At 62.7% G+C, this 21056-nt stretch overlaps 2 protein-coding genes across 5 annotated transcripts; both read right to left on the bottom strand.

The window, feature by feature from the left end:
• Positions 1–830: 830 nt before the first annotated feature.
• NKPD1 (NTPase KAP family P-loop domain containing 1) lies at positions 831–10987 on the bottom strand. 4 transcript variants are annotated; one of them, XM_032613539.1, is made up of 5 exons: positions 10436–10987; positions 8991–10217; positions 7626–7741; positions 4175–4306; positions 831–2919 (listed from the first exon to the last, which is right to left on the bottom strand). In XM_032613539.1, the coding sequence occupies exons 3-5, from the start codon at positions 7723–7725 to the stop codon at positions 1112–1114; spliced, it is 2040 nt and encodes a 679-aa protein (XP_032469430.1). In that variant the 5' UTR covers positions 7726–7741; positions 8991–10217; positions 10436–10987; the 3' UTR covers positions 831–1111. The 4 variants fall into 4 exon arrangements, with proteins under 4 accessions (XP_032469430.1, XP_032469431.1, XP_032469433.1 ...); XM_032613540.1 differs by having other exon boundaries at positions 8991–10987; XM_032613542.1 differs by lacking the exons at positions 8991–10217; positions 10436–10987 and having other exon boundaries at positions 7626–7861.
• An 85-nt stretch (positions 10988–11072) lies between these two features.
• Positions 11073–20880, bottom strand: TRAPPC6A (trafficking protein particle complex 6A). Its single transcript, XM_032613543.1, has 6 exons — positions 20518–20880; positions 13402–13469; positions 13135–13252; positions 12442–12525; positions 12199–12292; positions 11073–11369 (listed from the first exon to the last, which is right to left on the bottom strand). Exons 1-6 carry the CDS (start codon positions 20878–20880, stop codon positions 11338–11340), a joined length of 759 nt encoding a protein of 252 aa, XP_032469434.1. The 3' UTR covers positions 11073–11337.
• Between the last annotated feature and the right edge of the window lie 176 nt (positions 20881–21056).

Below are 21056 nucleotides of genomic sequence, written 5' to 3'. Positions count from 1 at the left end.
CCCCAACAGCCCAACACTGCTGGGGCCAGTTTGTTTCCGGCCTGGACTCTGGGTGGTAAGAAACAGAAGCCCAAGTCAAGTTGGCTGAGGGAGCTGCGGGAAGCGGGGTACGTTGTCTCCATTGGCACGTCTACAGAGACGTCGGTCTGACAGCGTCATGAGGACCCGTGCATCTCTGTGGTGGCTTCATTCTTGGGCAGGCTCTCCCTCTGCTGTTGGAAAACATCTCTCAGCACGCCCAGGGTGGTGCCACTAGCTCAGCCATGCCAGGACTGCCAGGGCTTCATATGCTCCTCAACTTACCTGTCCTCATCGAGGGGCTCCTTGGGTGGCCGTGGAGTGACCCGTAAGGCAGGTACCCCCCTGGACAATTACTCGTCTGGTGGAGGCGGCGCTGGGGTGCTGTTGAGGCCTAATTAACCCATTATGCCAGGGGAGGAGCCACCCCAAGAGTGGAGCAGCCCGCTGAGGTCACTGGGGACACCACCCTCAGAAATGCCAGCTCCTGCCCCGCCCACAGAGGGGCAGGCTTGGATGTGGGGACAAGGGCCTGGATCCCCTGAGGCCTGGGTGTGCTCCACTGAGTCAGCTGGGCGCATCCCTCTGTCCTTCGTCTCCCCTGCCTCCGCAGCCTCGCCCGCTTCCCCCACAGCCACTCCCGCCTCTGGGATGCCAGGGAGCAGGCTGCCAGCTGAGGCTGCCTGACTCCCTGGGGATGAAGTGGGCTTGGCAGAACAGGGCAGGCCTGGTGGCCAGTCCTCACTGAGCTGGGGAGACTGGGGCATGAAGACCAATCTGGGGTTTTCACATCTTCATTTATTGCACTTGAACCCCGAGTTCCTCATGGGTCCTTCTGCCCGGGCTCTCAGATGCTGTCACTGATACACTGCCCCACTCCTGGTGGCTACTGCCAACAGTTCTCTCTGGCTCACAGATTCACCTGGGGAATGTGGCCACCACAGGCCTCATTCCGGACACTGGACCCTGGGACTTGGACCCACTTAGGCCCCCTACACCCTCATCTGGGCAGAAGGAAGTGTTGCCCTCTGCTGCGCCCAAGGTCTTCCATTCAAGGCCCACCTGGGCTAGACTGACCCCAAGTGAAGGGCACTCAGGCCACGGGTCTGGACTTGCCCCCGTCCTGGGGTTGGTGGGCTTCACAGACACGCGCAGGAGCCTGGCCTGCCCAGGCCGCCCCGGGGGCGTGGTTGGCTCCGCTGGCGGCGTGCGGGTCTTTGCGGGCAGGGGACTTGGGCGAGCGGGGCGTCTTGAGCGTGCTGACGGCCCGGATGAGGCCCATGCGGTGGCGTATGGAGTGGTCCAGGTTAACGGTACAGCGCAAGAGGCTCTGCGCCTCGGCCACGGTGAAGGGGAAGTCAGCGCCCAGGAAGCGCCGGAAAAGCTCGGGGTCGCCGTCCAGGTCGAGCACCTTCTGCAGCGTCGCGGTCATGGTGTGCAGCTCGAGGCTGTGGTCGCAGAACACGTCCCAGAGGGGCGCGCAGGCTTCGGGCGCGCTCCCTGCCTGCTGCTGGTCCTCCAGGCACTGCAGGGCCCAGCTGAGACGGCACGGCCACTGGTTGGCGAGCACGACCCAAGCCACGGCCTGGCGCGGCGAGAGGCCCTCAAAGTCCCCCTGCTGCTGTTGCAGCAGGCGCACGGTGATGGGCACGGTGTTGACGATGCGCCGCATGGACACCACGTTGTCGGGCACGTAATCGATGAGGCAGTCGCACTCGTCGTGCAGGCAGCAGAGCGCCTCCCGGATGCTGCGCGCCGCCTTTACTTCCAGGAGGCTTTGCGCGCTCTCGGCCCGGGCCGGCCCCTCTATCTCCAGGAGCGGCGCGACGTCTCCGCCCCCCGCCCCCGCCTCGCCCCCGGTCACCGCCCCGCCCCCGGCCCCGCCCCGTGACCTCACGTTGAGCGTCATCTCGCGATAGAGCAGGTCGTCGCGGCTTCGCACCGCGTCGTGCAGGAACTGCAGTTTGGTGCGGCGGCCCATGATGGGCACGGAGAAGGGTAGCGTGACGGTGCGGTTGAGGAAGAGGTAACCGTTGTCGGCCGTGCCCTTCATGGAGCCGGCGCTCTCGAGGCACGCGGCCAGGATGCTGGGGTCCACCACCAGGATGAAGATGAAGGGCGCGTGGCTGTCGGACAGCAGCGTGTTGATGGCGTTGAGCACGCCCACCACGCGCTCCGGGTAGCACGTGTCCAGCCCTGTGATCTCGAGCACGACGCGCAGCCGGCGCCGCTGGTAGATCTCCAGGAAGCACAGGAAGTCGGTGAGCAGCCCCACCTCCTTCTTCACCTGGCACATGAATCCCAGATGGTTGCTGAACTTCTCCTGCGACACCAGCCGCTCAATTCTCTTGCGCTGGCTCACGAACAGGTGCTTGCCCACCGAGTACATGGCCATGAGCAGCCCGGAGCCCGAAAGCGTGGTGGCCGCGCCGCCGAATGCCCGGAACATGTTGCTGTGGTCCAGTACGTGGGAGCCCATCGACACGTAGAGCAGGCTCATGCCCAGGCTGAGCGCCACCAGCAGCGCCAGCAGTGCCAGGCACACGTGGCCCCGGCAGTGCCACTCGTGGTGGCGGTAGCCCGGCCTCGTGGCCGCCTTCTTGCCCAGCACCGAGTACAAGCTGAAGGGCAGTGCGCCGTATTGCTGGCGGATGCCCTCGCACAGCGTGGCCACCAGGCCGGCCCACAGCTTGTCACTGCCGGCGTACTGCCAGGCGCTGAAACGGATGAAGAGGAACTTGACGTTCTTGCGCCGCAGATGCAACTCGGTGATGACGGGCTGCAGGAACACCAGGTACCACAGCAGCTTCGAGAAGCCCCAGCCCCGTATGGGCCTCAGCTGCCACTGCACGTGCCGCAGCTCCTCGGCCTCCCTCTGGGTCGCCTCCTGCTGCATCAGCGCTGCCGGGACCGAGGGCGCGGGGGAAGGTGTGAGCGTCTAGACCCGGCTTAGGCCAGGCCAGGGCCTGAATGTTAGACGGGGAGCCAGGGCCCGTCTCCAAGTGCTGGGCAGGTGCAGAAGTGCAGAAGGAGAGGCCTGGAGCCAGGCTTGAGCAGGAAAGGGTCTGAGGGGGAAGTGGGGGGGTCAGGGGAGGGCAGAAGTAGAGCCCCCAGAGGAGAGAGGACCGGTGGGGGCAGGGAGGGCTCTAAGAGATGAAAGAATGCATGCCAGGTGCTGAGGAAGAGAAATGCTGGGCAGCAAGTGTACACCCTTGGTCCAGTTTTCCTGGCTTACTGCCTCTCCTCCAGCTCTCGGCTCAGTTATCACTTCTTCCAGGAAGCCTTCCCTGATCCCCAAGCTGGGTCAGGTGACCCTGGGCTCCCCTGCTGCAGTCCTGCCCTCTCTGGGTCATCCCTGTCTGGGGACAGGTCTGTCTCTCACGCTGGCCTGTGAGCCCAGGAAGGGCAGGGCCCTGGTTGTTTGGGCCACCCTGTGTCCCTTGGGTGCTGAGGAAGTGCCGGGGGGAGTGTCTGGAGGATGGATCGTGAGGGATCGGGGGCATGACCTGCCTGCTGTGAGGGTAGTGAGTGAGCCAGCGGGAGTGAGTCGGAGTCAGCGCAGAATAGAAGCTCTGTTTCCCTTTACCTTAGAGCCGAATCTTTTCTCCCTCCAGGACCTTGTTTGTTGCTCTGTGACAACACAGGAGCAGGACATGGGCTTGTTTGATAGGTGCTCACCAGGGCTGGGCACACGGAGGTGAGTCACCTCCGGCTTCTCTGGCCGTGATTGGGGCTGGGGTCTGAGCTCCAGCAGCGTTTGAACCAGGCTAAGTTTCAGCTCATGTCTTCAATTAACGTTATCTGTCAGGGGTCTTGTGGGCGCCAGGCCCTCGGCCAGGGCTGAGGAGAAGAGGTAGGTCTGAGGAGCACAGAGGCCTGGAGGGACTTGGCAGGAGCCAAGCGAGGAACCTGGGCTTTCTCCCTAGGGTGCTGGGAGCCGTGGAAGGCTTTTGAGCAGGGGAAGGACCGGGCTAGATGTGTATTTTGGAAAGACTCCTTGCGGTGGATTTGGCGGGGGAGGGGGGCAGAGGCATAGGGAGGGACCTGGATAATGCTGATTTAGGGGCATCTGGCGGACTGGCCTCGGGGGTGAGCAGGTCTTAGGGAAGCCTGGGGCGGGGCAGGGACCAAGTGTTCCGTTTCCCTTAATCCTCACCCATGATCTTGTCCAACATCATGTGCAGGCGGCAGCCAAAGGGGGCGTAGAAGCCCACGGTCACAGGGACAGGCACGTGGCAGAGAGTCTTGGCCAGGCAGCTGCAGTAGATGTCATCCTCCGTCAGGATGTCTGGGGCCCGGGGGTGGGGAAACTGAGTCAGTGATGCTGGCCGGGCACCACCCCGCTCCCCGCCTACCCTCCGGAGCGCTCGCCCTCAGCCCCTCCCCGGCACCGGCACCGGCACCCCTCCTCCCTGACTCCCAGCCATGACTCGGGTCAAACCCTCCGACAGAGGGTTTCTGTGGCCGCAGGCGGCCCCCTCCTTCAGGACCAGATGTGCCCTTCTAGGCCCCGGATCCACCAGGCAAAGGCCGGGGAGGCCAGACCCAGAGGTGTGTGGGAACTTGGCTGCCCTGGCCCCCGGTCACCAGGATCATGGTTCCCCTGGGGAAATCCCACAGGCTTTTCTTGAGACTCCCGGGCCCTCAGATACCGCTGTACGCGCTCAAAAGTTCCGCCGAGTCTGTTCCTTTCGCTCTGCTAGCCTGACTCAAGCGTGGGCAGGCTCCTCGGCTGCCTGTCCACCCCCTGTGCCCCACAAGTCACTAGTTCCGCCCTGAGCCCCAGGCAGACGCGTCTTCTGGTCCTGGCCCCGCCACATTTCCCCGCGTGACCCAGGCAGAGTGATGCCTCTGGGAGGCGTGTTGGACCTGTAGTCAGGGCACCAGAAAGGTAGCGCTCAGTTGGCGGCAGGGCAGCGGGGGAGGCCAGGCCAGCCTCACGGTGTGTGGTGGGGATGACACGCCCACTTTCATAGAGGCCTCGTGGGCTGCAGCATCCATCCCTCGCTGGGGGCCAGCGCTGGGCCTGGAGGCACAGCTGGGAGGGCAGGAGGCAGACTCGGGCCAAGGTCAGCTGAGGTGGCAGCTGGGGAGGACCTGAGCCTGCTCTGCCTGGTCAATGGCTGACCTCACCTCACCGAGCCTCTGCTGACTTGTGTGTGAAATGGACATCGAGGCCCCGAGGCTATAGCGACGGGGTCGTGCCTGACCTGGAGCCGAGTCCCCACTCAGCTGTGCTCTGCTTCCAAACCAGACCTGGAAACTGCCACCTCCCTGGTCGGGTTGCCGGCACCTCTCGCCGGGACTCCTGCTTTCCGCCCTTCCTCCCACGGTCAACTCTCAGGTCACATCCCGAGTCAGCTCTGGGCCCTTGTGGCTCCCACCTCCCCAGGGGGAGAAGGCTGAGCCCTCACCGCGTCCACGAGGCCACCTTCCACCCTCTCGGAGCCCGTCTGACCCTCGTCCTCACCTCCCCTGATCCAGCCGCATGTCCCTCCGTGTTGCCCCGTGAACAGGCCACCTCAGAGTCTGCACCTGCTGGTCCTGTTGCTATTTACGCGAGAGAACTGCCCCATCTTTGCTTAAATGCAGACTTGATGGGGCCTCGCCTGATGCCCTTGTTTAATTTGCAAACCCCATTTCCTCTCCCTGCTTTATTCTTCCCCCCCAACATGGTTGTCACCCGGTGACACACTTTTGAACTTCCCTATTTATCTTTTTTCCTGTACCCGCCTCCCCCCACCGCCTATAGAACGTGACCTCCATGAGGGCAGAGATCTCTGTCTGCCCTGCTTCCTGTGACACCCCCGGAACAGAGCCTGGCGCCCCTGTAGGCGACCAGTACCTGGTCACAGAGTGAAAGAATGAATGAATGAATGAGCGGGGGGGGGGGGGTGGATCCCTCCCGTGGCTGTGCTGCTCTCTCCGTCCCTCGGGCCACTCCTACCTCTTGCTGCAGCTCCACTCCCCAGCACCAGAGCAAGCTGGCGCTCATCCCCCGCTGCCCCAAGTCAGGAGGGCTGGGAAGAGAGGAAGCAGAGCAAGGGTGTCACACGCTGCGGCCCGGGCCCCTGGCCCGCCCGGGATGGAGGCAGCACGGACAGGCCTGGCCTGGAAGCCTTGGATCCCAACGGGTGAAGGAGCAGCGGCTGCCCAGAGGCCCAGTGTCAGGGATGAGCGCCGTCCCAGACAGGAACCAGAGTGAGGGCTGAGGAGGGCAGGCCCCAGGCCTAGGTGGGAGGCGAAGTGGCAGGGACAGAGGCCCCGGCAAGGGAAGGCTGGGTGAGCTCTGGGCCTGTAGGAGGTGAAGGAGCTACGGTTTACGGGGTCAGGCAGGTGCCAGGTGTCTGTGGGCCTCCTGGGCTCCAGGAGGGTGCTGGCTGCAGAGGGCAGGGCTGGGCCGCTGCTGGCTGTGGTGCATGCCGCGGCGGGTGAGGGGGTGCGTGTGGGGGCCGGCTGGGGGGTGCTGGCTAGTTGCATGGGGGCGGTAGTGGTTGCAGGCGGCCCCTTCTGGGTGCCGTGAGCGGGGCAGAGCTGCTGTCACGGGGGGCTGGGAAGTGCGGGCTGGGATCGCCGCTGCAGAACAGGGGGCTGGAGGCCCCGGCGACAGCCATCGCCACCCCATGGTGGCCTAGCATGCCTGGGGGGTGGCGACAGGGCCTGTAGGCTTGAGGTGCCGCTGGGTCATGGTACTACTGGTGACAGCATCCTGGAAGGAAGGAAGTGGGGGGTGACTGGGCCTGAGTCCCTGACCCCTGAGGGGCACTGGCAGAAACCAGGTCAGGTCTTCAGGAGGAGGCTGGGGCTCGTCACTCAGCTGAGGCCCAGGAGAAGTCAGAAGACGAGGAGGGGCTGTAGGCCGAGGCGGGGCCACGCCCTGCGCTCTCCCATGGCTGGGGCAGGGGGTGGGGGGTGGGAAGAGGTGCAGGGGCCTGGGCTTTAGCTAGGTGAGGAGCTAGAGGGGGGATGATGCCCCCAGAGTTTCTGCTACCCCAAGTTCTTCGGTCCCTGGGGTGTCCTCAAGTGGGGGGGGCGGGGGGAGAGGACTCCACTGGGAGCTGGCCTGGCTGGTCCACAGGAGGCCAGGGTGACGAGACGTGACTGTGGAGGGGGACAGGGTGGGGACTAGGAAGGGGGCTGCCCTGGGAGGCCCCGAGGAGGCTGGATCAGCCCTGACGGGAGTAGCTGCCCCCTCATCGCCCGGAGCAACGGCGACTGCAGTCACCATGGGCAGCTGGACCCCCTCCTCGTTCATACGCACTCAGTGTGGGCTGCGGGCTTGCCCTCCGACCCCTCCCGCCCACCGCACTGCTCCCCCCAGGTTGTGGGGCAGTCCCCACAGGCCTGGCGATTTGGGGAGGGAATTCTGTCCACGCTAGGGGCAGGGGCAGGCCAGATGGGCCCCCACTGCTGGCGTCCCCAGCCCAGGCTCCCACCTCCGGCCTCCCAGGGCCTACGGTCCCCACGGCCCCCCGTGCAGATGCCTCCATGGTGAGTGCCGGTGGCTTTTCCCTCCGGGGGCCTGAAGTTCTGCTCGGCCATCCGCTCAGCAGCCCCCCACTCACAGGTCTCTCTTGCGACCAGGGCCGCCCAGACTGAACCCCTACCTTTTTGGTGCCCCAGTTCCCTGTCCGAGGAGTAGCTCTTGGTGGGGGTCCGGGGGGGCAGGGCACCCTTGGTGAAGTGGATGGTGTAGTGCTGGTTCATGGCGGCGGGGGGCCTGCTGGGGGTGGGGACGAGAGGCGGGCTCAGTACCCAGCCCCCTCGGGCGCCAGCAGCAAGAACCCACCCGCCGGACGGCCCCGAGACCTGCGATAGATGAGACCTCGTCCCTGATGTTGGGGTCCTGGGCTACCCAGGTGGCATGGGGGTGCTCTTCAGAGTAACAGGGAGAGGTCAGGATGGAGGGACGGGACAGCCAGGCGCGCGAGGATGAGAACGCTTGGCGGGTGTTGGGGGGTAGTTTGGGGTGGGTGAGATTTCCAAGGCCTGGGTGTTCGGGAGCTGCTGGGAGTTTCCAAGAGGCTGGGACAGTGCGGGTGCTGAGCCGACGTGGGCTGGGAGCCAGGGGATGGCTGAGTAAGATTAGGGGGCAGCTAGGTACTGGGCGGGTGCGCTGTGGGTGGTGGAGGCTGGCACCCTTTGAAGGGACTTGAAACCAGTGCGGTGAGAGGCGGGGAGCAGTGAGCCACCGAGCAGGCGAGCGGCTGAAATGTCAGGGCTGAGACATTTGGGACCTAATGAGGGGTTGGAGGGAGGGGGACTCTAGGGGAGCAGATGAAGTCGGCGTGGTCCAGTCTGGGGAGAGGCTGAGCAAACTGGGGATGAGGTGGGGGGGCACTGGGTTTAAAATGTGAGGAGCGGAAGCGAGGGAAGGAGGCTGTTTAGAGACAGGCACGGGAGAACCCGAGGGGCAGAGGAAACGGGGGTGAGAGCTGGAGTTGGTGAGGGTTGGGGGCCTGGCACGTGGCCCCTGCCCACCTCATCCCCCCGGCCTGGGGTCCCCCATACCTGATGGCAGCCTCGCGGCCCCAGCTCCCTGCCCCGCCGCTGCCGCCAGCCGAGCCGCTGTGCCAGCCCCACCGTCTGGCAGCGTCAGCGCAGGCCAGACTGGTGAGAGGCCTGGGAGCTGGGAGCCAGGAGCCCAGTGGCCCGACCGGTTTGCCCACCTTGTCCCCGCCCTTTCCCAGCAAGCCTGCCCAGTCCGTCCTGTGCGCTCAGCTCTCAAGGACTGGGGACTGCCGCCGCCCCCCACCCCACCGCGGTACCCCAGTAAGGGATGGAGATGGCAGGCCACGCTGCTACCCAGGGCGGGACCCGCCAGAGGGTCTGCTGGTCTGGGCACTTATGCTGTGGGAGGGAAGGAAGCTAGGATATGGATTTGGAGTCCAGGCCCAGAGAAGATGCAGCCCCGGGTTCAGATGCCAGCTCCTCCAGGGCCCAGCCGTGTGAGCTTGGGCAGGTGACTTCACCTCTCTGAGCCTCGGCTTCCTCATGGCTGAGCAGGCCGGCGTCCGTGCCTGCCTCTCGTGGTTGTCAGGAGGAGTCCCCTGAGCCCAGAGCCTGGTGCTCAGCAACAGTGGCGCCGACTGGCCCATCTGCCAGCTGCTCCAGATGCTTCACATAAAATGACGACGACACGCGCGTTCCAGGCTCACCAGGAGCCGTGCTCAGCGTACATGCTTCTCTTTTTTTGACTCCAACACGCGGATTGCGGGATCTTAGTTCCCCAACCAGGGATTAAACCCAGCCTCAGCAGCGAACGGGCGGAGTCCTAACCACTGGACCTCCAGGGAAGTCCCAACATGCTTTTTTATCTCCAGTAACCTCTTTCCTCGTTGCCACGCTCCAGTGGGGCGGGGGTGATGCCCCCTTTACAGGTGAGGAAACGGAGGCCTGGACTGGGGAGTCCCTTGCCCCGGGTCTTAGGGAGGCAGAGCCAGGCTTTGCAGGCAGTGGTTTGTGCTAGGTAGGTGGAGGCGCCTTGTGGATGTTCTTCGAGAGGTGAGAGCGGGGTTGGGGGTGGGGATGGCTGGGCAGGAGGTGCCTTAGACACAGCGTGTGGGGGGGTGGCCCTCTGCTCTCCAGGGTCCTGTCTCCCTGTGGCTGCTGCTGGCGTGATGGGTCGAACAGAGGTTCGTTCCCCCGGGAGATGGGGGAGGCAACCACAGAGCTGTGCCCAGTGACCAGACACTGCCCCCTGTAGCCCAGCTGTGCCCCTTCCCTCCCCTGGGCTACTTCTCTCTCCCCTCACCAGGCTTTCAAGCAACTTCCACCTCCCTGTCCTCTGCCACTTTAGGACTCTGCCCCACTCCCAGCACCCCTGCCCCATCAGGGAGGCCAGGCTGGTGTGTCTGAGTGGGGGTGCGGTGAGTCCGGGGGGGATCCTCCAGGACAGCCCGGAGCTTCTTGAGGGCAGGGCTGGGCCGATCCCCCGCCTGTCCGTGCGCACAGTTTTTTAGCTGAATGACTGCGATTCATTTGGGAAACATCTGCAGGCTCTGTGCTGGACAGTGCCAGCACCCGGCTGAGGGACCCAGAGGGACCCGCGGGGAAGCGCGGCGGGACGTAAACAAATAAACACGGCGGCAGGGCAGGACAAGGCCGTCTAGGAGCCCCCCCAGGGCTGCAGGCGCCGGGCGAGTGAGCAGCTGCTCCGAGGGATGTGGTGGGCAGCTGAGGCTGGTGGCTGCTGGACACTGGAGAGGGAGCAGGAGTTTGGGGAGTGGGCCAGGCAGAGAATGGCATGTGCAAATGCACGGAGGCAGGCCAGGGACCCGCGGTGCTCAGCTGTGTGTGCTGGGGAGGGGCTGGATGGGGTGTCTGCAGAGGGGCCCCACCCACTGAGGAGACCCCTCCTCCTCCCGTTCGGGTCTGTCGCAGCCTCGGTATGTAGGTCTGAGGTGGGGGCACTTACCCACATCAGGCAGCAAGTGGCAGAGCCTGGCAGAGTCCCGACGGGTGATGCCCTCGGATGCCATGAATGTAAACATTGGAGGTGGCGGCAGGGGGTGGGGTGCAGGCATGGAGGCCGAGCTGCCCAGGGACTGGTCAGCCTGGCCTTTGTTCTTTTCTTGGTATGACTCGCATCCGCCAGGCACATGAACTGTGTATTCGTGTGTGTGTGTGTGTGTGTGTGTGTGTGTTTTGGGGGAGCCGAGGGTGTCTGGCCCACCTCACCTGCATCCATCCTTGGTCCTGGCAGCCCCAGCCCAGCCCACCCCTGCCAGCACCCTGGGGGCCCTTTGCCCTGCTCCTAGGGAGAGGTCCATTCTGTGGGCCCCGCTGGGAAGAGAGCGGCCCCAGACTTGACACTGGCAAGGGTGCCAGCGCCAGGGGCCACCCTCCCCTGCCAGGTGTGCAGGGCAGGAGGCGGCAAGCTCCAGGGCTGAGGCTGAGGAGGAGGGGGCCCAGGAGAGGAGGAAATGTGGGATGGGGAGCCACACAGGGTAGCCTGCTTCCCCCGCAGGACCTGTGACGCAAACAGCCCCTTTGCAGATGACCCTGCCCCCAGCACCCTGCGTGACCCCCCACCTTCCACTTGGAATCTGGTCCCACGTACAGAACCTTTATTGAGCACCTGCCATGTGGAGGGACGTGTCCGATGTGGGCTCCCTCCACACCAGCCCCGACTGGGGCGGGGTCCACCTTGCCCCCGGGACACCCCCACCTCCCTATGACACCCATTTGTTGAGCGCTTGTGAGGCCCTGAAGCGGTGGGACCCCGTCTCCCCAGCACCAGCCACCACCACGGGCAGCGGCTGGGTCCCCGGGATGGGGTGGCGTGAGGCTCGGCTGGGGGTGGGGCCTGGGGCTCCCTCAGGATCTCTGGATCACCACCTGGAACTTACCTGGAAGAGAAGGGCTGGCTTTAGCCTGAGGCTGGGACCGGAGGGGAGAGGCAGCACCCCAGTAGCTCAGAGATGTTCATCCCTGTCCTGCGCTAACAGCCTGGGTGGCCTCAGCTGGGCCTCAGGTTTCCTCACCGGCCTAGGGTGGTGTTGCTCCCTGCCCACCTGGCCTGCATCCCAGGGCTGTGTGGGTGACGGGGGGCGTGAAGGCCAAGCGTGTCGGTTGCTGGGGAAGGGGCTGGCACGGGCTTCTGGGGCTTGTATTGCTCAGATCCTCCTAGGTCCCCCGTGATGAGTGGGCCTGGGGACTGGCAGAGGGGAAGACACCTGGAGGGAAGGGGACTAGAGGGTTGGCTGCAGGCTGCCCCCAGGTAAGGGTGGGGCCTCGGCCTGTCTGATGGAGGGCACTGTGGGCCAGCGGGGACCCGGGGGTCAGAAGGACAGCCCATCACGCCGGCTGCAAGTTCCATGGGGCCTGGCTGCCTGTGGAGCCCCCTCAGCCCAGCACCAACCCGGGTGACTTCCATTATGTCCACCTGGGTTCCCGCACTGGGAAGAGTGTTCGAAACCACTAGACCAGGTCATCGTCAAGGGCTGTCTCCTCCAGGCTGGCATGCCCCAGGGGAAGCAGGCCGCGGGGGACATCCAGGGGCAGGGGCATGGATGTGCTGCACCAGCTGTGTGGCCTGGGCATGTGACTTAAACTGTCGGGGCCCAAGGCTCCCCATCTGTGAAATGGGGCTGGGGTGGCCCGGCCCCACCTCCTCGGCCCCCCTGGAGCAGGGGGACCCCTGCCTCACTCGGACGGGAGCCCCTCACCCCAACTCACAGGCGGGCAGGGCTGCCACGGAGGCGGTGACCAGGCTCTTGATGCCCAGGGTGCTGAGGGTGCCCCGTAGGAGGCCGCAGGTGAAGGCCAGGAACTGGGGGCGGGGGACACAGGTCACTGTGGGCAGAGGGGGAAGGCCAACACCCAGGACCAGGGGGGCCACGCTGGGCCCCTCCCTCTCCCGGGGTCCTGGGCTCGGGGAGGGGCCTGCCTGGGGCTGGAGTCCCAGCACCGCCCCCGTACCTTGGGCGCTTCCTCCAGGTACTGCAGACCCGAGGCCATCCGGATGAGAAGGGGGAAGCTGTGGTCCTGCAGGACGTAGGTCCCCTGGGGACAGAGGAGGGGCCCATGGGGGCTGGGGTAGCACCTGTACCTTTGTTAGGGGGGAGGGGAAGCAAGGACCCAGGGACCAGCCCCGCTGGGCTGAGGTCTGGAAGGACCCTTCCCTCAAAACCGTGGTGGTCGGTCACGGGCCCGTCCTTCAGAGCTGCACGAAGGACAGCTGCACGGGCCTTCGGCCCCGGGCCTGGCGTCCTGCCCCGCTGGGTGCGTGACCCTCCAGGGTGGTGGTGAGAAGCTGCAGCCCAGGCCCGTGGAGCGGCCCGCCGGGCCCCGGCACAGCACGGGCTCCTCATGGGAACTAGGACCAGGTCCGGACCAGAAGCACCAGGCCGAGGCGAGGTGCCGCCCGCCGCAAGGGGCCTTCTGCCGGCTCTGGGGCCCGTCCTGGGAGGCCTGCGGGGAGGCGGGAAACAGCTGCCACGCCCCACGGCAGCCTCCTGGCTTCCCCTGGAGGATGACACAGAGGCCCCGAGGGGGCCCGTGCCTGCCTCCCAGCTTGGGCAGGTCCCTGTGGCCGGGCTGGGCCTGCCGCAACCGCCCCGCGCGGGGGAGTCCCCTCCCCGGCTCTTTTGGGCACTGGGCGTGGGCACGCACCTGGTGATTGGTGCGGAGGCTGTCCATCTGCTTTTGGAACACGGCCGCCCACACGTCTTTGCATAGGAACTTGAGGACGTCCAGCTCCTCCCTGAAGGCTAGCGTCTCCCGGGGCAGCCTGGGGTGGGGCCCAGGCCAGGGGAGGGGGGAGCCCCGAGATGAGGAAGAGGGAGGAGACCAGGCTGGGTTCCTGTGTGGAGCAAGGTACCCTCCCCGCCCGTCTGTGCCTAGGAAGGGACCCCACCTCAGCTCCTGCCCACCTCTCACCTCTCGCCCAGGGCCTGGCCCACGCGGAAGCCCATGCCCTCCAGGACCGACAGGCTCATCTTCTGTCCCTAGAAGGCCAGGGAAGAGAGGCGCAGGGGCCCTCGGTCACCTGAGGGAGCCGGGAGCCGCTGGGTGTGGGGGCTGCGAGGGGACTTGCCCGTCCCTGCCCGCGCAGGGCGAGGAGGCCCAGAGGGAAGGGCCTTGCTGCACAGGTTGGCAGGACAGGCTGGCTTTGCCCCTTCACCTCCTCACACGCCTCCAGAAACCCCATCAGTCCTCAGAACCCGCTCCCCTTCATTCCAGGAAAAACGGGAGTTTTCCCCAGGCTCAGCTTCACCCTGCCGGTCAAGTCTTTCCTGATAACACCCATCACTTCTTATGTGCGCTTTCAGTGTCTGTCCTTACAACACCCTGTGGAGTAGCACTCCCGTTACCCCAGAAACTCAAGGCGACCTGCCCTGGGGCTCATGTGGCGAGTAAGGGGGCCACAAGGCATGGGCCCTGGCCTCTGGCTAGCAGGGGGGCTGAAAAGTCAGCTGTGATCATTAGGCCTTAACATATTAGCTGAGAATCCTGGGAGGGACGCACAGGGGCACAGGGGAGGGAAATGTTCCCTCGGGTGCCCGGTGAAGGCAGTGGTGGCAAAGCGGCCTCCTGGAGGGCAGGCCAGGGTCTCACGGTGGAGGGGCTGAGGCACGGGGACAGGGGTGGCAGGAGGGCTGCACCTGGTATCTGTCCACGTGCCCAGGAGTGTGGACGGCGAGGCTGGAGGAGAGCTGACCTGTGTGTGTTTTTGATCTGTGTGACCTGGAGAGAGCTGAGCAGGCGAGGGAGGCTGGCCCAGACTGGGGGCGTCAGAAATACCAGGACAGCCTGTGGTGACCAACACGGGGCTGGGCACACCGGAGGAGGTGCGTTAGAAACAGATGCTGAACGAGCAAAGTGAGGAACTGGGACTCAAGCACACGCTGTGCCGGGTGCCCTGTACAGACCCCCTTGTTTAATTTTAACAACCCCATAAGGTAGGCTGTATTTCACACCTGGAGACCAGGCACAGAGGGGTTAGGTCACACCTCCCAGAGGCACCCTCAGCCACGGGGCTGTCCTTCGGACCTGAGCAGGTCTGGCTCCTGCAGGTAGGTGGCAGATGGGTGGGCGGCCGGGGCAACACCCCCAGCTGTCCCTGCGCCAGGGAAGTGGCAAGGGCTGAGGCCCGCTGGGGGGACGCGCCAGGCGTAGGGAGGTCGGAGCAGAGGCGGCCTGCGTGCCGGCCCTCTGCTCTGCTGGGCTACGTGATATGCAGGCCCTGTCCCGCTATCCTGTGCTCTTCCCGCGAGAACCGGGCCTGGGGAAGGACACAGCTTCCTGCTGGTGGCACTGGCGTGCGCTCTCTGGTTTCTTCCAGCGCAGGAGGGCCGGCCTTGCGGGGAGGGCTCGTAGACTCAGGATGTGCGGGATCTGAGCTTGGGGCATGAGAGGCAGAGAGGGGGACATGTGCCTGGTGGCTGGTTCCGGGGTCCGGGGCCAGATCAGTCCCTGACCCCTACCAGCTGCCCCGTGCCTCAGTTTCCTCACGTGTAAAATGAGGACCTTTCCAGGGTCCTCATGCGGATTAAGGGAGTGGGTAAGTGCAAGCCAAGCGCTCAGAGTCTGGCTCAGGAAGCGCTACCATCATCGTTATCTGCAGCCTCTGCACCTGTCAACCTGCGTGACGAGCTGATGGGGAAAGGGAAGGAGAGCCCCGTGAAGGAGGGGCTCTGTTCTGTGGGCTGGCGGATCTCAGCACCTGGATCACTGCCACCCTGCGTCACCTCCCTCCTAGAGGTGAGCTACCCGAGGGGGCCTGGCTGGGCTCCGCTCTAAGTGCATCTGTGTCCCGAGGGACAGGGAAGACCCCAGGACTCCCCTGTTCGTCCCACAGACATTTCCTGACTGGCCTCCGGGAGCTCGCCTAGCAAGCCTAGTGGGGATGACGGGCACCCAGGGGATGACAAGCTGGTGAGAGGGCGGAGGGTGGTGTGACCGGCAGCTCGCTCTACAGCAGCTGTTGCTGTTGGCTCCATGGTCCCCAGCCCTTGAAAGGGGCCAGTTAAATATCCGCTGCACTGCAGAGACTGGGGGTGGTGGGGAGGGGGGAATAATGCGAGCAGGGAGGAGGAGAGGCGGTGGGGAGGGAAGGGCGGAGGATGAGCGGGTGACTCGGGAGAGAGGGCGGAGGAGGAGGGTGGCAGAACCCCACCTGCTCTCTGGCAGCCGCCTCCCAGGACTCAGCGGTGTTCAAGCCCCAATCCCTACCAAAGCTCTCCAGACACGAGTTCGTCATTCCTGAGGAGGGAGGGCAAGGCGGGACACTCCCATCCCATTGGAAGCCTCTGGAGCCCAGCCCAGAGCCGGTGCATTTCTGGGCTCCCCACGCCTGCCTCAGCCGAGTTGACACAACAGCCCATGGAGAGGAACCGAGATAATGGGAGAAACGGGGGACCCCTCAGAGGAGGCTTATCAGTGTGGGCACGAGGGGCATCCATGAAGCAGCACGGGCACTTGGAGGAAGGGACAATCGGACAAGGGAACGTTCTTAGAAATGAAACGGTAGCCAAAAGAAACGTTTGTTCGTGAGGGAGCTGAAAAAGAGACAAATCTGGAAGGTAGGTAAAACCTCACAGATGGTTAGGAAAAAAGGAAACCACGAGGTAGGGAAAAAAATGAGAGAAAAGTTGACATGCGGAAAGAGACCTAGGAAGTCTAGGATTCCTCTGACTGCGAGAGATGGAACAGTGCTGGAGAAGAAATAATGAAAGGAGCGTAAGAGGAACATGTGCTCTGCTAAAGGCAGATTCAAGCGTCCAGACCGAAAAGGGCCGCAGAACTCTGAGTAGGACGAATGGAAAACAAGTAAACCAAACTGCCTCCCCCCTGGTCCCTTCCTGGACTGAAACTCGATGGAGCTGGGTGGGGGCCTGTGTGCCTGGCCTGCCTGGCCTGCCTGGCCCCTTAGTTATTAGTTATTTGTGAGGTTCGAGCCCCACCCACGGAGCCACTCTGTGCTGGCCCAGGGCAGGGCATCCCAGGAAGGAGCAGCACTGGTTCCTGCCTTAAGAAAAGCACAGGGAGGGCTTCCCCGGTGGCGCAGTGGTTAGGAATCCACCTGCCGATGCAGGGGACGCGGGTTCGAGCCCTGGTCCCGGAAGATCCCACGTGCCGCGGAGCAACTAAGCCCGTGCGCCACAACTACTGAGCCTGCACTCTAGAGCCCGCGAGCCACAACTACTGAGCCCACGTGCCACAACTACTGAAGCCCGCGCGCCTAGAGCCCGTGCTCCGCAACAAGAGAAGCGACCGCAATGAGAAGCGTGCGCACTGCAACGAAGAGTAGCCCCCTCTCGCCACAACTAGAGAAAGCCCGTGTGCAGCAACGAAGACCCAACGCAGCCAAAAATAAATAAGTTTATATATATTTTAAAAAAGCACAGGGAGAAGGGATGATTTCCGGCTTCCCCAAGGTGAATGGCCCCAGAAGACCCAAGAGAACTATGCTGTGTGACCAGGTGAGTGACAGGGTGAGAGCACACCTCCCACCCTGTCGCCCAGACAACCCCAAATCCCACCTTCTCCCCTGACACTCTCCGAGCTCACCCAGCCCCCCCTCCACCTGCCTTCCGTCTACCCCTCACCGCTGCTCGGGCTCCTGCAGCAGCACCCTTCCCCACCCAATCTCCATCCAGTCTCATCCACGTGGCCAGGGAGGACTTCCGGAAAAGTAAATCTGAGCCTGGCACACCTCAGTTTAAACCTTCTATGGCCCCCACCGCCCTCAGGACAGAGCCCCAGTTCCCGCATGGAGACCCCACTGCTGGCTCTGTGGCCTCGGATGCACTGCGCCCGCTCCAGGGCTCTGCCCCCTGCTATCCACTGTGCCAGGAACTGGTTGGTTTTCCAGGCTCTTGCCTGAGGACAGGACTGTATCTGATGGCTGCTACATCCACCACAGGCCCTCCTGAGAGAAGGGGCTGGCCTGGGCACTCACTGGGCCTCGGTGGACCAGGGCCTGCCCAGCAGGGCCGTTCCCAGGCCAGTGGCCAGTGGATGACAGCTCATTACACACACACAGGGGTTCACTCCTTTGCCCACATATCTTCAAAGCTCCTGAGGTGGACAAACCACAGCCTCTTCCTCTGACTCCTGGAACTTTTCCCTCTTTGATAACAAAGGCCCTTCGACCTCCCAGTTCCTCCGGCCAGTCTTCCATTCAACCTGTAACCGTTCAGGAGAATCCATTCAACAGCCACAAATAACCAGGCAGGACATGGAGATCAAAAAGCCCTAAACAATGACTGTGGCTCCTGGGCGCCTGTGCTGCGGGGACAGAGATGAACCAGCCACCATCGCTTTCCTCAAAGGGTTCTGGGGCAGGTGGGCGGGGCAGGCCTAATGCCACAGACAAGCTCTGGCACGGATGCCCGAGTCCTGATTTTGCCTTTGATCCTGGCTGTGCAGCGTCGGAGAAGCCCTCCTTCTCTGGTGCCTCAGTCCCTCCCCTGTAAAATGGGATGATGACGTCAACCTCAGAGTGCTGTTCTGAGGACCGAATCAGATAAAATCCTGCGCTGGAGACATGATAAGTACCCAAGAAACAGAAGGCCTGCGTGGCGTTCAGACAGGACACTTGCTGGACCAAAGAGAAGGAGCAGAGAGGGGAGGGGCCGGGAGCAAAAGAGAAAAGACTGCGCGAAAACAGGGCAGCTGCCCATGACGTGCTAAGAAACGGGGCTCCCCAGCTTGAAAGAATGTGGGGAGACGGCAGTCCTTCCCCTGGCTGCACACAGGAACCACCCAGAAGCTCTGAGGCCTGACGCCCGGGCCACCTGGCCCAGCTCCACCAGAATCTCTGGTGTGGGACCCCAACAGCAGAACTGCAGAGGCAGCTGGGCAGAGAGCCACGCCCAAGGGTCACAGGCGCGTTCGTGCTCTAAAAGCCCTGTGCTGAGCAAAGCTGAGTAACCGCCTGTCCCCCCTACTTGCTTGGCCACAGGAACCCATTAAAATCCTCCCAGAGTGTCAGAGAAGACACTGAGAAAGACAGGAGAGAGTTTATAGCACAGGCTTTGGAAGTGGGAGGCCCAGTTACATTCCTGACTCTGCCACTTGACAGTGAAGACTCCATCTATAAAAGCCTCTGTTTCCTCATCTGCAAAGTGGGGAGGATCGTGCTGACCTTTGTGGGTTGTTAGGTGGATCAAATGAAATCAGGAATGTGAAGCCCACCAGGTCACATGATGGGTGCTATTATTGGCCACGATACTAAGTGAATGCCAGTCCCGCCCACACCCTCCATGGCACAGGGGCTGCACTCACTTCAACAAATCCATGCTGAGGACCTACTATGGGGTGATCAACACAGACCCGGTCCCCATCCACACCACACAGCAGGCAGCCTGGCAGAGGAGAGGCTGTGAATCGAAGGATCATATGGATACATAATTCACATACATACTTATTGTGATACAAGGATACCCCACTTCCACTGGGGGCTCAGGGAGGGCTTCCCCGAGGAGGGGACATTTGAGCCAAGATCTGAAGGATTTAATAGGTGTCATGGCAGTGACAATGTGACAGCTGAAATGAGCTGGAAGATGAGGGAGGACGCTGGTACAAGGCAGAGAGGAGGGAAGCCAGACCAAAGCAGGGAGGGGCCAGATGGGAACCATATTTGGACGGCACAACAGGAAGGGCCTGGCTGATGGCTGGAGGTGAGGGAGGAAAGGCAGATGTCAGGGACTCCCGGGTTTCTGGTTTGAAAGCCAGGATGGATGGGGTGCTGAGACACTGCAGCCCCCTCCCCAAAACACAGGCCAGTGCACACTCCCTCTCCCACGCGCTAACGTTCTCAAAGCATTTTCCCAAGGTACAATATATACTCATTTATCTGATTTGCCCGCCTACCCCACTATAACGTAAGCTCCAGGAGGGCAAGGGTTTTGGCATGGTTCGCTGAATAATCCCCAGAGCCTACAGTAAGGCTTGGCACCTTGCAGGTTTTAGTGACAGTCTGTTGAATGAATGAACTTGAAAAAACTATGTTGAGATGATAACAAGCAACACCTTTGTCCTCCTGGATTGGGACGAAAACACAGACCAATAAAAATGTCTTGCATATTGACGATGATGATCATAGAATAATAATGAAAAAAGTGAGCACAGCCCCACTTATTAAGCACCTACTCTCTCCGTCACCCTTTCTTCTTGGTAACAGACTTTAAAACAAGAGCTCCGTGTTTTGAGGGCTGATTAGGTGCTAGACATCGTACTAAGTGCTTTGAAGTCTGAGCATTTATTTTTCACAAGGGCCAACTTCCAAGATGCCAAGCACGCTCCTTCCGCAGGGCTTCGCAGAAGGCTTCCCCCTTCCTGGAATGCTCTTCCCTCCACTTATCCTCGGGGCTTGCTTCCTCCCTTCTCTTCCTCAAAAGGCTTTCCTCCACCATCCACCACTCCACCTCTCTTCTTTCCCCGACTCGGCTGAAGTTGTCTTTATAAAACTACTCACTAGCTGGTGGCACATTCTATTTTTATTTATTGTTTGTTTTGACTCCCCTACTAAAACGTAAGCTTCACGAGGACAGGGAAACAGTGCCCTGAATACAGTAGGCGCTCAGTAAGTTTGCTGAATGAATAAATGTCTCGCTCGGAGTCTTAGGTGCTGTTATGATCTCATTTTACAAGGGAGGAAACTGAGGCACACAGAGGTCGAATCACTAGCTCTCACACCCAGTATGAGTGATGCAGGCGGGATTCAACCCAGGCTCAATATACAACTTCTCAACATATACCCAGTAATCGTAATTACCGTAATTGCTACCCGCTTACTCTGTGCCAGGCTTTGAGCTAAGAGCCTGACCCCGAACTGTCTCGCTCAGTTCTAGCTGAGACCCTCGAGGCCGGCCCTGCTGCGACCCCGCTTTGCAGAGGCGGAAGCTGGCGCCTGATGTCGCCCAGCGAGGCAGGGGCGGGGCGGGGGTCCGACCCGGGCCGCTACCGCGCCCTCTGCTCCTCCCGGGGCCTCGACCCGGCCTTCCCGCCGCGGACCGTGCCTGCTTCCCCCCGGGGCCCGGCGCTCACCCCGGGGCCGGGGTCCGGATCTTGCGCCCACAGCTCCGCTACCATTTCCGTGTGCAGAAACTCGAACAGTGCCGCGTCAGCCATGCGCCGACCTTCCCTGCCTAACAACCGTCCACCGCCTCGTGTCCTCATTGGCCCGGCTGGGCAAGCTCCGCCTCCTGCGCCTAAGCGCGAGCCCGCCCACTCTCGCTTCCATTGGTGTTTCGGGCTAGCCCCGCCTTCCTTTTCTGGGCTCTTGTGGTGCGCGCCTGAACTTGGGAGACTAGGGGGAGGGCCTGCTTTGTCTATATTGGCCGCACGTGACAAGCATCTCCGCCCTTTCCTCTGCTTCTTCCCCGTTTCCGGGTCCTCGAGCATTTCCATTGGCCGAGTCGCTTGTTACACGTGACTTCTCGTCATTTAGAGTCCCCGTCTGTCTACACGCCTCGCAGCACAACCCGGAAGCGCCAGCCCAACAGCTTTCCTATTGGCCGTGCCCATATTCACGTGGCTCTTCACACACACCCTTCAAAGCTGGTCCTGAGGGCTTGCTTCCTGGT

This window comes from Phocoena sinus, chromosome 19, assembly GCF_008692025.1.
Source record: "Phocoena sinus isolate mPhoSin1 chromosome 19, mPhoSin1.pri, whole genome shotgun sequence".
NCBI classification, from domain to species: domain Eukaryota; kingdom Metazoa; phylum Chordata; class Mammalia; order Artiodactyla; family Phocoenidae; genus Phocoena; species Phocoena sinus.
The sequence above is the reverse complement of the archived record's forward strand: the minus strand, read 5'-3'. Positions and strand labels throughout refer to the sequence as shown.